Source organism: Mesoplodon bidens (genome assembly GCF_964165515.1).
Source record: "Mesoplodon bidens genome assembly, chromosome: 12".
Lineage (NCBI taxonomy): Eukaryota > Metazoa > Chordata > Mammalia > Artiodactyla > Ziphiidae > Mesoplodon > Mesoplodon bidens.
The window spans coordinates 33,568,590-33,584,188 of NC_138168.1; the positions used below are offsets into that span (position 1 = coordinate 33,568,590).

The 15,599-nt window shown below is 34.3% G+C and overlaps 2 protein-coding genes across 7 annotated transcripts in view; one reads left to right on the forward strand and one right to left on the reverse strand.

Annotated features, from left to right (window-relative positions):
* Positions 1-4,222, forward strand: part of KLHL32 (kelch like family member 32) — a 223,371-nt gene extending 219,149 nt beyond the window's left edge. For all 4 annotated transcript variants that reach the window (XM_081250418.1, XM_081250420.1, XM_081250417.1 and 1 more), the window contains one exon: positions 3,363-4,222. In XM_081250418.1, coding sequence (XP_081106544.1) covers positions 3,363-3,524 — 162 coding nt within the window. In that variant the 3' untranslated portion in view covers positions 3,525-4,222. The remainder of the gene's footprint in view (positions 1-3,362) is intronic.
* Positions 1-15,599, reverse strand: part of MMS22L (MMS22 like, DNA repair protein) — a 156,041-nt gene that overhangs the window by 4,541 nt on the left and 135,901 nt on the right. For 2 of the 3 annotated variants that reach the window (XR_014017158.1, XR_014017159.1), the window contains exons 23-25: positions 12,831-12,927; positions 11,270-11,437; positions 5,274-10,749 (exon numbers count right to left, since the gene is read on the reverse strand). Coding sequence is in view for 1 of the 3 variants with exons in the window: in XM_081250416.1 (XP_081106542.1) it covers positions 10,656-10,749; positions 11,270-11,437; positions 12,831-12,927 (359 nt within the window). In the remaining 2 variants the exon portion in view is untranslated. Of the gene's footprint in view, positions 1-5,258; positions 10,750-11,269; positions 11,438-12,830; positions 12,928-15,599 lie in introns of those variants that run through there. The other variant, XM_081250416.1, reaches the window with a different exon arrangement.

The following is a 15,599-nucleotide window of genomic DNA, read 5'->3' on the forward strand; positions in this document are numbered from 1 at the left end:
GGAGGGATAGATTGGGAGTTTAGGACTGACATGTCCACATTGCTATATTTAAAATAGATAACCAACAAGGACCTACTGTAATGCACAGGGAACTTTGCTCAAGTCTGTAAGAACCTAAATGGGAAAAGAATTTGATAAATAATAGATACATGTATATGTATAACTGAATCACTTTGCTGTACACCTGACACTAACACATTGTTAATCAACTATAACTCCAATATAAAATAAAAATTAAAAAAATATTTTAAGCCCCAAAGCATTGAATAAATTCTGAGATGTGATTTGTGAGGAAAAAAAAAAAAAAAGAAAGAAAATTACAGGTCAGAGTGGTGGAGAAAATAGTATAGATGTTAAAAATATCAAAGTTTACATTTTTCATAAGTCACAAATCTATAGTATTCTTGGATTCTAAGTGCACTGCTGGCTAAGATTAATGAAGGTCACACTTAAATAGTTCACAGATTGGTCTGTTAACATCCAGAAGGACTAAAGTAATTTTCTTTGGTCTTGAAAATACCAGCCAATAACCTCTCTCATTAGACTGACCCTTCTGGATTCTAATGAAAGCTTATTTAACTGTCATTTGTAGGATTCAGCCACAAGCCTGTCAAATGTTGAGAAAGCATACTGTTCTATATTTTTCTACTACTTGATTTAGCACAGACTATTTGATCAATTTCAAGGGCAACCCAAATAAGAGAAAGGCTGGGGTGCTCTTAAATTAATACTTGTTTAAAGATGGAGATTTGGACTTGTTAGTAATACTGACCCATGTAAAATATTAAAAAATAGATTCCTGAGGAAAGTCAGGTGCTCTTCTTTATTCAGTGGGTGTGTAAGCAAACGTCTGGCACAGAGGTTGACTCTAATCTGGACGCTGTGGATGACGAGCAGCAGGTAAAGGAACAGCTGCCCAAGTGTGCCAGTGATTAGTCTGTGTTGCCAGATCACCTCCACTGCTCTTCATTTATGATTACTTCTTTTTTGGCTGGAGGATATGCTGCCAAGCTGGCACCTCCTTCTCCCAAATGCCTTCTTTCTGCCAGTTTACAGGGGAGTGTTTTGGAGAAAAACTGCCAACACTTCCTTTTCTATCTTACAGATTAAATAAATTACATCTGCTTAACACACACAGCCTCTGTTGGCCCAGGGAACCAGACAAGCTGTTTGGACAGTGACCTCAACTGATATTTTGTGTTCTAGAAATGTATTCAGTTGAGGAGGGGATATCACGAATGGCATGAAAACCTTGCTCTTTCTTGGGTTGCAACCTTGAGCCCAAGTACTGGCTCCATCACCACTTACTAGCTGTGTGATCCTGAGCAAGTCATCGAACATTCTTTGTATCTCAGTTTTCTTCTCTGTAACCTGCACAGTAATCTTACTTGAGGTAAATATTGAAAGACCTCTACTTCCTTATTTAATCAAATACTAGTCAAAATCCCATTGTAATTTTCCTTTTTCTCAAAGGGTGGGGGAATAATACTTGTCAAATTGATCTTGAAGTTTCTCCAGGAAAGGAAAAATACAAGAAGAACCAAGAAATGCTTGAAAATGAATGGGGGAGACATGCCCTACCCAGTCAAAATAACTAAATGTGGTACTGTGGGAAGGTACATAAATCAATGAAAGAGAGAACAAAGACAAATTTATATGTTGCATATACTAGAGCTATTTAAAATTAATAGTGACAGGGCATATTGTTCAATAAATGGGATGGGACAGCTAAATGTCCATTTGGGAAAAAAAGCTACAAGGTTTGATATTTTATTCTAGGCTTTAGTGATTTCCTCCTTTATGAGCTTGGATCCCCAAATCTCAAGGGCTTTTTTCATCTAAAATAATGCATTATTACATTAAAGGCTTAAGAATTATCCACTCAGAGCAGGACTTCCCTGGTGGCTCAGTGGTTAAGAATCCGCCTGCCAATGCAGGGGACACAGGTTTGTTCCCACATGCTGTGGAGCAACTAAGCCCATGCACCACAACTACGGAGCCTGCACTCTAGAGCCCATGAGCCACAACTACTGAGCCCGCATGCCACAACTACTAAGCCCACATGCCACAACTACTGAAGCCCACACGCCTAGAGCCCATGCTCCGCAACAAACAAGATAAGCCACCACAATGAGAAGCCCCCGCTTGCCGTAACTAGAGGAAGCCTGCGTGCAGCAACAAAGACCCAACACAGCCATAAATAAATAAATAAATACATTAATTAAAAAAAGAATTATCTACTTAGGTGACAGATGAAGGCATGAGAGTGGACAAGATCACTGAAGAAGAGTATCAAGGGGTCTGTGGTTGGAGTATTGGGGCATACCTACATTTAGGATGGAGATGGAAGAAGTGGACCAAAGGTGGCCTGTGTCAATGACCAACTTATTTTTTTAAGGTCACAGAACCCAAGGGAGGAAAGGTTTTAAACAAAGGTAGCTCGGTCGATGCTCTGTGGTGACCTAGATGGGTGGGATGCAGGGGGAGGGAGGTCCAAGAGGGAGGGAATATATGTGTACATACAGCTCATTCGCCTCGGTGTACAGCAGGAACTAACACAACATTGTAAAGCAATTATACTCCAATAAAAAATTAATTAAAAAAATGAAGGTTGAGGAAGGTCATATGAAAAGAGGTTAAGATGACTGAAGGCTGGAAGGAACATTATGGGTTAGACACATAGGACATGACCAGCTTTCCTCAAGAAAGAATTTTCCTAGTAGTAAGATTAAACCAGAATCAGTGAGGTGACAGCAGGCACACACTAACAAAGGATTCTTTCCACATATGGAAAGAGGTGGAACTCCAGCTTAATGGGGAAATAACTGGGGAAGCATTTTTCCAGAAGCAACTGAACTGATTTTTTTGAACCTGCTACTAAGCTATAATACTCTATGTGCTAGACACTGAGCTGTATGTCACCAATTTCCAGAGCAAAGCTGCAAGGTCAATGTTGTTTTCACTTTACAGGTGAGGATTTGTAAGCCAGCATACAAACAACACGTACTAACTACTTTGGGCTAGTTACTTAAGCAGTCTAAGGCAGTTTTATTAAAGGAGGATAATGCTACCTACAGCTTGACACTGTTCTGAAGATTAAATTATATATCTATGTATATACAAACATAACATACATATCTATGCATGTACACACGTGTACAAACACAAACAGAGATGTGTAGAATAGCACTTTGCAGGAACTTAATACATATTCCTGGTACCATACTTGAGAAAAACAGCAATGCGTAAGGTATAGTCATGGTGGCATAACTGAATTTAACTGCAGGCTTTCTTTTATGTGTACCCAGCTTTATTTTGAACAACCACCTTTAACGTACAGGTTTCTCCTCTTCTTTTGTTAGGTATTGGATGTGAGTAGAGAAGGCAAAGAAGAAGTATTCTACGGGCCTACACTTCCTTTTGCTTCCAATGGAATAGCGGCATGCTTCCTCCCAGCTCCGTATTTCACATGCCCTAACCTTCAAACTCTTCAAGTGCCTCATCACAGGATTGGCACCATCTGAAAAGCCAGTGCTCTCTTAACAACCATCATGAACATGAGGAGGAAAAAGGCCCGACTTTTGGATACTGGGCATGAAAATACTCAGTGCTCAATGCTTCCTTGTTTTGTTTTCTAGATCTTCTATTCAGATAAACATTAGCAAAAAATGAACAGTTTTCTAAAATACACATTATTGAAAACGCTTGTCACGCTTCTCAGTGTGTGTCAGTATACAGTACAACATGTATGACTTTTATGGTGGTGTAGCTTAGTGCTAACTTAATGGTCCATGGATCTTTTAAGCATCTTTGTACACACTGTCTAATCAATGCTGTCCAGGACATTACCCTCTTAGTAAGGCAGTTTATTTCACAAGTACTGCCATCAATGATCTTTAAAAAAAAATTGTCAGTACTTAATCTCTTTACTACTTAAGCCTTGGATTGTAATTTTTCTTTTAAAAATTTAACATTATACAGCCCTGCTGTATAAGTAGAAACTCATCATTATGACATCGTAAATTTTTAAATGCCATATTTTATTCAAGGTAATAAAAATAATAGAAGTTTACCGGAACAGCAGATGGAATACCCAGACTTTTCACCTTGGTTGCTCTGTTACCTTGGGCCAGGAGCTTAACTTTACATTGCTTCAGTTTTCTCACTTTTTAAGGAGGGCAATTATTGATTTCCATATTAATTCAGAAGAATGTTTTAAGGATTAGGCAAATGCTCTGAAGTACTTTGCCTAAGGAAAAAAAAATGTCACTCAAATTACAAGGTATTTTACTGTTTTAGAACCTTGTAACTGAAAAAAATTATTTTTGAAGTTTAAAAATTACTAGATAGAACTTGGAACACAAGCTATAAGATAAATGATTCTGAAAGGCATGTGAAAGAGACATGCTAATTATGAAAAAGGGAGTTTACTAAAGCCAAAGATTCCTAAACTTGTACAAACACTTGCCTCAAATAATAAGTCTCTCAAACATTTCATCTAAGCTCATTTAGTGAAAAATGACATTTTAAAGCTCAGAAAAAATTAGTTGTACTAATTTCGGTACCATAAAGTGCTCTGACATAAATTTGAACCTAGTATCAGTAGTTCTAATAAAAGTTTTTCCACTTTGTTAAAGGTTATGTCAATCTTGAGCACTTGTGGGATTCTTCTCTACCACCAATACATATTTTATTACTACCATTTTTAATAATACATGAGAATTTTTTTAGGCTAGGTTTTTGGATTTGCTTTGTCTATAACAAAAAAAAAATAAAACAACTCAATAATCATATTTGAACATAAATACAACAAGTATAACATGAGTTTTTCCCCTTTCCTTAATCTTGTTAGGATAAGTCACCTTTATTAAAAGGAAGATTTTACTTTTTATCCTTAATCATTCAGCAATCCTTGTCTTAATGGGAAATTGTCACTTTATTCATGTAACCACTTTTAGTAATCAGAAGTGAATAAAAAATATTTTTATTCCTAAATATAGAATTCACTAACTTTATATAAGATAACCTAAAACATTAATTAAAAAATATATACATAAATAAAACTTTTGGCTATTTAGATTAAAGCTGGGAGGGGAGACTAGGGGTAAGAAAAAAATGGTAAATTTTTAAAAGAACAGATTTTGTTTACACAAACAAAAAGCCTTAAGAGTATTTGTACAGTTCTGAAAAGTGAAAATTGACATTTAGAAGGAAAACAGAGAGTCTCTTTAAAAGGTATAAACCATCTAAATTAAATTTTTAAAATGCCTTACCATGTCAGGAAAATGGACTCCAGCATTTCAGAAATCTTTTCAACAAGAACCTAAACAAGAATTTCAGATTTACTAAAATTTCTACTTGACACACAGATTTTCCATCCAGCAGTTTTACCTTATAAAACAATCTATTTTTAATCCCAGATTCTCTACCCAATTAATGAAAGGGAAGGTCTAAAAATGATAAACGGAAAGGCAGCCTGAGATTATTCTAATTTCTGTGTACACTTCTAACTATTCATTTAAAACAAACGAGTATATATTATCAAACCTCTCCTCAGTGAACTTTAATGTATTATTCAGTAATATTACAGAATTGAAGTCTGAATTTTTAAGTTTTACATAGTTTTCAGAAACACTTATAGACAAAGAACAGCATCCAAAGTACAGCACCCCTCCCCTAAAAAGAAAAAACTCAGATCGCTTATAATTCGATCCTTCCCTCAAATTACTGATCATAAGAGCTAATAAGAAAAATTCTAGAAAACAATGTTTGGTCATATAAACCAAAGCCCATTGAAATTATTCAAATATATGTTCTCCATTTAAGTGAACTATCCTACAGTAATTCATCTTCCATTTTTACTCTTCAAAGTTAAAGACCATATTGTATTTATATTTAAATTATTAATTTGAATTTCCAAAAGACTATAAAGCTTCCAACAGTTTACATCATTTCAAGATTTTACTTTAAAAAAGAAAAAGCAGTAACACAGATATTAGCAGTGTTCTTACTCTAGGAGGAAAGGCCAGAAAAGACATGAATCTCTAAAATAAAATAATATGTATGTAAAATGCAATAAAATTCCTTAGATCTTTAAGAACAAAATGCCAATTGATGATTTTTAGGGTGTTTTTCATACTTTTTCTCTTCTCAGTTTAACCACATGTATACCGTATACCCTTCAGCCATTACAAGAGCTGAAAAATTAACTTTTCTTTGTTTTAGCAGAGTATAAAAGCAACAGGAATAATAAGATAAAAATTATTCCTCTAGGTAACACGGTTCATTTTTATTTTGGTTTTCAAAGAGTCAATCTGTCATAAAGAGGCAGTTGAATAATCACAGGTGCAATGTAAGTTGAATATATACATTTTTAATTATATCTCATTACTATATACACAAATAATTTAAAGCATGCATATGCCCAGAATTTTTCTAAAAGCACAATCCATAAATGCAATGAACTGGATAACTATCAGCAAACCAAAAACTGCAAACCAAAAACTTCAATAAGCAGAAGTTGTTAAGTTCATTTGGTACTGATTTTGGTAATCTTACCAAACACAGTTTATCACAGAATCAAAATATAAATCTCACATCTTATTAAACATGTGAAAGAATACGCTATTTTGCTAGCTTCCCAAACCAACTGTTTTAAGCAAACAAAGCATGTTATTTATACTAGCATACTCTATACTTGACTGACAAGGCAATATTTTTAACCCTAGGAGGAGTAGGCAGGAGATCAGTTTTTGGAAAATGTAAGGTTTATGTAAAAAGTCTGGAGATCAGTTTTTGGAAAATGTAAGGTTTATGTAAGAAGTCTATCAGTCAAAAAGCAGTAGTTTAGTACAGAGAACACAGTTTTTGGTGAGGTTTCTATGATATCTATCTTTTATCTTTGAAACACAAGTGCTGTGTTACTGTGTAGGATTAGGGAAGGTAGGTTTCCTAAAGGCTTTTCCCAACTGCAAAGGCTCATCAAATTTTTATATGATATATAATCCTAACAAAGGGGAAGTAAAAATAAAAACTGCCAAAGATTCTTTGAAAGTACATGGAAATGGGTTCATGTAATTAGTTAAGAACAAAGTAGTTTTAAAAATTTGTGATGAAGCATGGAAGAAGATAAAAATAACAATGCATAATGAAAATACACACATAGTCTAACAACTCACAAATAATATTTTACTTACCCCCCAAAATAGGAAGTCAAATATGCTTAGTAAGAAAAGAAAATATGCTAGGGCTAAGTAAAGATATAAAAAGTTTTAAACTTTGAAACTCTTCTAATACAAATGAATAAAATACTGAACGATTTTTGTGCAGAGACAATACTCCATGTTTTTTTCATCCCCTATGGAAACCTAATTAAATGTTCGACTGAAATTTAAATCGTAACCAAATCTGTGTCTAATAAAGTCCTTTCATCACCCTGTTGTCTTTCAATCATCTCTTCTACACTCCATCTGATATTTTAAAGAAATTATTTGAGTGGAATACTTACATATCCAACATGTAAATTTTAATTTTCTTCCTATTTAAGTGTCTTAAGGTTAGGTTTCTATAGACATGATGGTATTCTAATTGGCAAACTGAGTGAGGCCAACAGCGTAGAATGAACATGTCATTCAGAGAAAGCAGCTAAGACAGTCTACTTTCCTGCTTGAGGTAAGTTTGGAAACAGAAGGTATAGCGTCAGATAGCAGAAGTCTCCTGACTGAAGGGCTTGAATGTCAGCTTATTAACAATGGGAAGTAAATGGAGGTCCTTGAGCAGAAAAGTAACAAGAAGAAAGAAGTATTTTAGGAACACTAATGTCAAAACTATGTGAAGAATAAATTTCAGGAGTCCAGAGCATAAGAAGGAGATTATAGTACCCAATAGAAAAATGTTTGGATGCATGAAATGGCAAAAAGAAAAAAAATCACAAGAGCTTGTATGGTGATCAAATGAAAAGTGGGGAGCAATGAATCCAAGAAATGTCATGGCTAAGTGACTTGGGAAAGTGGTGTATTCTCTGGGTAGAAAATGAAGGCATGAGCTAGACTGGAAACGAAGATGATAGGGCAGCTTGACATGTTGCCTTGAGATTTCAGGAGAATCCAACTAGACAGGTTTAGAGAAAAATTAGCACTACAGATAGAAAAAATTATAAGCTAGTTTTATCAGTTCACTACTACAAGAATGTTGAGACAAAGCAGGTGAAGGGCTAGATCTTACCAGTAGGGATAAGAAGGAAGAACGTGTATGTAGGAAGGAGCGATACTGCTGAGGAAGAGATGAGAAGATAAAAGAAAATGCAATGTCACAGAGGCCCCAAAGACTAAGAAAAATGAGAACATATTCCAGATTTGACCAAAAGAGGCTGGCCTACCTTACAATGGTAGAAGCAGCCGCCTCAGAGATTACAGGGTTTTTAGGGGAAAAGGAACATTAACCAAGCAAGTATAAGGTACTCTAAGTCTGGAAATGGAAAAAGACAAGACTATAGTAATAATTTACGGGTCAGTGAAGATTCTTAAGAAATGAAAGTCATAAATTTTCTTTTTTTCTTCAACTAATAAAACACCTTCTTTAAAACTTTACTGATACATAAATTAAAAAATATATATATATACATGTATTGTTACAGACTTTTTCTTGTTACTGATTTTTTTATGTATAAACTTTAGTAATTCTTAGTATCTACAGCTATACACCCTAATGCATGATTCAGCAGCAGATTTTCTTAACCCTTAAGAAGTTTCATAAGCTAAGGAGCAAGATTCTCCAAGATATCTTTATCAATTTCCCTTGGGGGTGAAAAAATATATATACACACACACACAAATAACCTCTTTAAAGGCATCCCATTAAATAGTTTTAATTTCAGTTGCTACAACTTGCAAAATAATGCATCATTCATTTAATAAGTCACTATCATAATGAAAAGAAATTCATTGCTATGAAGTCTTAGTAACCTTAAAGGGGCTTTTATTCATCCCATTTGTTGAATTAAAAACAGTTTATTTGGGGGGAAAATAAACCATTTATATGTCATGAAGTCCTTTAGACTTAACAGATTACAATTAGGAAAGGGCTATTAACTATAGTTTCCCGATTGCAGTACATTTCATTTTAAAAGATACTTCTTGAGTCAGAAAAGGGTTGAAATGTTTTCCTGAAGGAACAGTAGAACCATGATAAACACTAGATGCTCAAGAAAAAAACAATAAGTTATTTCAAACTTAGCAAACATGACATGTAAGAAAACATTGAAAAGAAGTGGGATCTTTATCTAGGACATACCATTAGAGAAAGAGGAAATTTGAGAAGTGTTCTTTACCTTTGTGCATGAGATAGAGTGATCATGTCTGTACACCACCGAACAGAACATAGGTCAACAAATACTTTCACATACATTTAAATTATATGATTATAATTATAAATCAATTATTCCACTGATTCCTACCAGAACATAGGTCAACAAATACCTTCACGTACATTTAAATTATATGATTATAATTATAAATCAATTATTCAACTGATTCCTACCAGAACATTGTGAAATTTAAAAAAGGGTTATTATTCATTTTTCTCCACAAAGAAACTGAGGCTCAGAAAGGTTAAGAACTTGCTCAAGGTCACAAAGCAGAGCTGGGTTTGAGACCCAGGTGGGTTCCCAACACTAAGATTGGAGCTCTTTTTACCAAATAATGCTCATTAGAAAAAGGAGTCAAGGACAAAAGCCCAACTGGTAGAATGAATCTGAATAAAACAGTTAAAGGGTTGAGAGATGAGCTGCTACAGGAAACTAAACTGGCTCCCTTCAAACATGTAAGATGCTAGTTTATAAGAGGCTCTAATTGAAGAGCAAGGAGATAAATCAGCTGACTTCTCAGACCTCTTCTGTTAACTTTGTAAACTTAAAAATTTCCAGAATATTATTTATTCTCTTTTCTTATAGTCTCTTGTTTATCCTCCTCCTGATCTGTCTTTTAATGACAACTCCAAACAAAAGGATGAGTAGAGGAAAACATCTGGCAACCGTTGGAACCCAAGTATTGATATAAACTCTGTTGGCCCAAGTTAAAAAAAAGATACATATTATCTGTATAATCATTTAGCCAGATTCAGTCTCATTCCTCAGAGTTAAGTGTGCTTTGTAAGGATTTTATTAACTTGCCTCATGCATAGTATAAAAAAAGATAACAAATATACTGTTCTATCTCCTGAGCACCCCTCCAAAAAAAAAAAAACCCAGCATAGGGCAGCCAGGTAATTTGAAATAGTATCATAATAAAATATAACTCATAAGAAACAAAAACAAAACAGAAATAAATTACTCACAAGGCAGAAAGTCACATTATAGTAAAATGGCCGTGGATCAACCAGTACAAACCTGCTTAGACATACACACATAACACTCCCAGTTAGGAAAAGTTTCTTCAGTTTCACTAAAACCTCTTCAAAATAGAATGCAGTTTTACCAAGTTCCAAAGCTCCTATAAAATATTTAATTAACTTTTACTTCCTTATTTATATACTTTATACTTACAGGTATGAAAGGAAAAAATCCTAGAAAGTAACAGAACATTATACAATTAATTAAAAGTAGGAGTCAGAATGGTGCAAAGTGACTTTAGATAGTTATAATTAATATTGAGGATGAATCACAAAATAGATTCAATATTATCATCTTCTAGTCTCTGTATCTCATCTTGTCCCACTTGTCCTAGGTGAGATAAAAGTTTGCTATAGGCTTCCCTATAAAGAAAAAAGAAAAGAAGACAGATATATATTTACTACCTTTTCCATTATTTTTCATTTAAGACAAATATATATTTACTACCTTTTCCATTATTTTTTATTTAAGTCTTTACAAACTGAGCCTGCCTGAATGTCTACTTGTCTATACACACCATACACGATGTGATTAAAGTACTTTGATTATTTAACATACTACTTTTGGACATATGAATTATAGTATGAGTACTGACCCTTCTAAAACAATCTCTTTAGGAAATACAGACTTATACCCCCCACCATGTTTCATTACTCTAAATAGTCCAGCATTATCTTCAGCTGGGTTGTAATCTATTAAAAAAAAAAAAAAAAAGCCTTGATCTATTTCTGACCAAAACCCATATTATCTAGTTGAGTCACTAATCTTATTCACTGGAACACACTCCAAATTTTTATAAGTGGAAAATAGGCCATTTCTAGAAAATGAATCTAGATTTCATAATCATTGTCCGAAAGGATATAATCAAATTATCAAACATACCTTTGTGCAATATTTCTGCCAAGGCCCCATTTCCGCTCTGAACTCTTCAGAGATTGAGTAAGGGTAGAAATCAAGTGGATAACAACCTGTTGGTCCAATGCTGCAACTGTTTCTAAAATGCCGTAAATCTGATAATCATATCTCATACCATAATCCTCGATAAATTTCCTGAAAGTAAAACAAGTTACTTAGAATTACTTCTGGGGCAATTCCTTGGGCTGGTATCTGTATGGCAACAAGCTGTAAGCTGAACACAAGAAAGATCATTTCATGTAAGATTACTGTAAGGATTTAGATGCCATATGAACACTATTTAACACCTGAAAACAAAGAACAGAAATGGCTTCAGTATGAGCTGTGAACAGAGTGACGGCATTAGGAGAAAGGGAAAGGGAAGAGCTGGAATCCCAGGAGGAAGAATAAGGGGGAAAAATCTAATCTCAGGGACTTTTTTGCTATAGTGTGCATGCTGAAATCTAGATGATCAGGAAGTAGAAGAGACTAAAACAGCAGAGTCCAGTTTCCTAGTTGTTTTGTATATCTTTTAGTTATTGCTATCTCTAGATAAATCAAACAATATTTCTATGAGGAAAGCAAGTTATTTGAAATAATTTTTATATTCCTTAACTGATCAAGAGACTTTACACCCACAGAAGACCTTTTATTAATAAGAATTATATATTTTAATCCTAAAATTTCCACTCTCTCCCCTCAAGAAAATAAAAGTCACCGAGCTCAATAAATTGTACTTAACAAACATGCAATCTTTGTTCATATAAAATCCTTCCTCCTCTCTTAGGGTTTTACAGTTTTCATAAATCCAGTATTTATTTCAAATGATCACAATTTAAATAAACTGTAAACAACTGACAAGTGCCAACTATGTGATGAGAAAGAAAACTGAGGAATCAAAAATCTAACACAGAATGAAGGAAATGGACCCAAACTATTTATCATGGTAGTGCTAGGGTAGAGATACATGAAATAAAGGCAAACTGGTAGAAACTGTGAGAAAGAAATACTTAAAAATACTGCCCTAACAGAAAGCATAAGACTCTATAGTGTGCAAGGCAGGAAAATAAAAACAAAACAGAAAATGTTTCTCAAGTTGCAGTTATTCTTGTGAAGGAACAACAGATCTACAAAGTCTATGCTTCACAATTACATACAATGGAGCTTTCTGGGTCCACAGCACCTAAAGTGAGTAGGAAAACCAGTGACAGGCACTTCCACAGTGGATCCTGAGTAGCATGTTTAGCAGCTCCAAAGCCTGTACACCTGTCATCATGATTCACGTTTCCCACTTTTTCCTCTTAAACACATGCAAGAATCTTCCTTACTAAATTCTCAGGTAATTTTAAGTCAGTTCACTTATCTTTTTCCTTGGTACTTTTATTTTTTAATAAAACAACATAGCAAAACCACTGCCAAAAATACAATAATTGAAACTACAAACAAGTAGTAACACATTATGTTTTGGATAATTAGTTATTTAAAGAACATGTTGGCTGTCAAATGGCTGGCAATAGTCTTCTTGCCAGTTGGCATATTTTCCAGTTACCTAAACACAGAAGTCAGCTGGGCGGCAGGTTCTCCTCCTGACCCCACTTGGCAGGCTTTGACCATGTATTGCAGGTTCTCGGTGGCCAGCCTTTTAACTAGGAGGAAAATTTACAGCATTACACATTTTGTCTGGTTTGACCATCTGGATCCTCATTTTTATGAGCACTCTAGATTTAGAAAAACATGTTGTTTTCTTAAAGTATCTACATGCTTTTTTGTTATTTTTCAAAGCGAAATAGTTATGAGCTTTTGTTTTGTTCTAAAGTCTCCCTATCTTCTATTTTAAGAAAATATAAAACACTTAACCGTCTATTTTTTACAACTCTGTAACTGAAAGAACACATGTGAGATAAGTCTTTCTGTTAGAAAAGAGCCCATATTCAAAAACACTCCAGTATCCTAACCTTGCAAACACTGTTACATACTGATTAAAGATAACCTTTAATAATTCAGCTGATTTAGAGACAAGCAGGTTGATTTTTTAAATTCATAAGCATATTCCTCCCACTAACAAACATATATGTAGAAAATTAAAAACTAACAGTTTATCTTCACTTAAAATTAGCAATATATATATATATAAAATCAACTATTTGTGATGCTAATTTTGTTTTGAAAGAGAGCAAAGTTACAAAAAGAACATTTATGTTCTTTCAGTATTTAACCAAATCCTTTACAACTGTGCACTTGTACATAAAAATGGCAACAAAAAAAATCAACAAAGGATGTAGAAAATTCACCATGTTCCAAGTGGTAATACATTTTTGTTATGCTGTTTTTGGAACATTAAATATAAGTAGCTGGGGAAAAAATTACTTTCTCTAAGAACAAGGAAAATTTCAGAAACTGTAATCCACTATGGCAAAAGTACAAAACATGTGATGCACATGAAGTTAAATTAATTAAAATGAAATAGCAGATAATGTTTTCCATAGCATGATGATAGTGGATAAGGAAGATATAGCATACTTGTCTTTATTGAGCAAATAAGTTCTCATATTAGATGTAATTCTAAAGCCAATATAACTGTTTCTTTTTAAAGATGTTTTCTTGAAAAAAACAAAACCCACAGGTTCTTCTGTGGAAAAAGTACCAGAACATGAATAGCCTTCACAAAGTATTAACAGTAAGCATTGTATTTTAAAAATAACAGCTTTATTGAGGTATAATTCACACATAAAACCCAACCTTTTAAAGTGTACAACTCATTGGTTTTTAGTATATTCATAATAACTGTGAAGTTATCACCACTAATGTCAAAACATTTTCATCACCTGCCCCCCAAACCTTACACCTATTACCAATCTTTCCCCATTTTCTTCCTCCCACAGTCACCGGAGGCACTGAACTACTTTCTGTCTCTATGGACTGTCTATTCTGGGAATTTCATATAGATGGAATCATACAACATGTGGTCTTATGTGACTGCCTCTTTTTCACTCAGCATAATGTTTTTTTTGTTTTTTTTTAACTTAAAATTTTTATTTATCTATTTTTGATTATATAATGCAGTGTTATCATCAACTATAGTTTCTAACCTATCCATTAGATTCTCAGACCTTAGTCATCCTATAACTGGAAGTTCATACACTTTTTTTTAAAACATTTTTATTGAAGTATAATTGCTTTACAAATGGTGTGTTAGTTTCTGCTTTATAACAAAATGAATCAGTTATACATACACTTATGTCCCCATATCTCTTCCCTCTTGCGTCTCCCTCCCTCCCACCCTCCTTATCCCACCCTTCTAGCTGGTCACAAAGCACCGAGCTGATCTCCCGGTGCTACGCGACTGCTTCCCAATAGCTATCTATTTTACATTTGGTGGCGTATATATATCCATATACACACCACTCTTTGTCCCAGCTTACCCTTCGCGCTCCCCATGTCCTCAAGTCCATCCTCTAGTAGGTCTGTGTCTTTATGCCCATCTTGCCCCTAGGTTCTTCATGACTTTTTTTTTTTTTAACATTCCATATATATGTGTTAGCATACGATATTTGTTGCTCTCTTTCTGACTTACTTCACTCTGTATGACAGACTCTAGGTCCATCCACCTCACTACAAATAACTCAATTTCATTTCTTTTTATGGCTGAGTAATATTCCATTGTATATATGTGCAACATATTTATCCATTCATCTGTTGATGGACACTTAGATTGCTTCCATGTCCTGGCTATTGTAAATAGAGCTGCAGTGAACACTGTGGTACATGACTCTTTTTTGAATTATGGTTTTCTCAGGGTATATGCCCAGTAGTGGGATTGCTGGGTCGTATGGTAGTTCTATTTGTAGTTTTTTAAGGAACCTTCATACTGTTCTCCATAGTGGCTGTATCAATTTACATTCCCACCAAGAGTGTATGAGGGTTCCCTTTTCTCCATACCCTCTCCAGCACTGTTTGTAGATTTTTTGATGATGGCCATTCTGACTGGTGTGAGATGATATTCCATTGTAGTTTTGATTTGCATTTCTCTAATGATTAAACATGTTGAGCATTCTTTCATGTGTTTGTTGGCAATCTGTATATCTTCTTTGGAGAAATGTCTGTTTAGGTCTTCTGCCCATTTTTGGATTGGGCTTTTTTTTTTTTTTTTGATATTGAGCTGCATGAGTTGCTTGTAAATTTTAGAGATGAATCCTTTGTCAGTTGCTTCATTGGCAAATATTTTCTCCCATTCTGAGGGTTGTCTTTTCATCTTGTTTATGGTTTCCTTTGCTGTGCAAAAGCTTTTAAGTTTCATTAGGTCCCACTTGTTTTTATT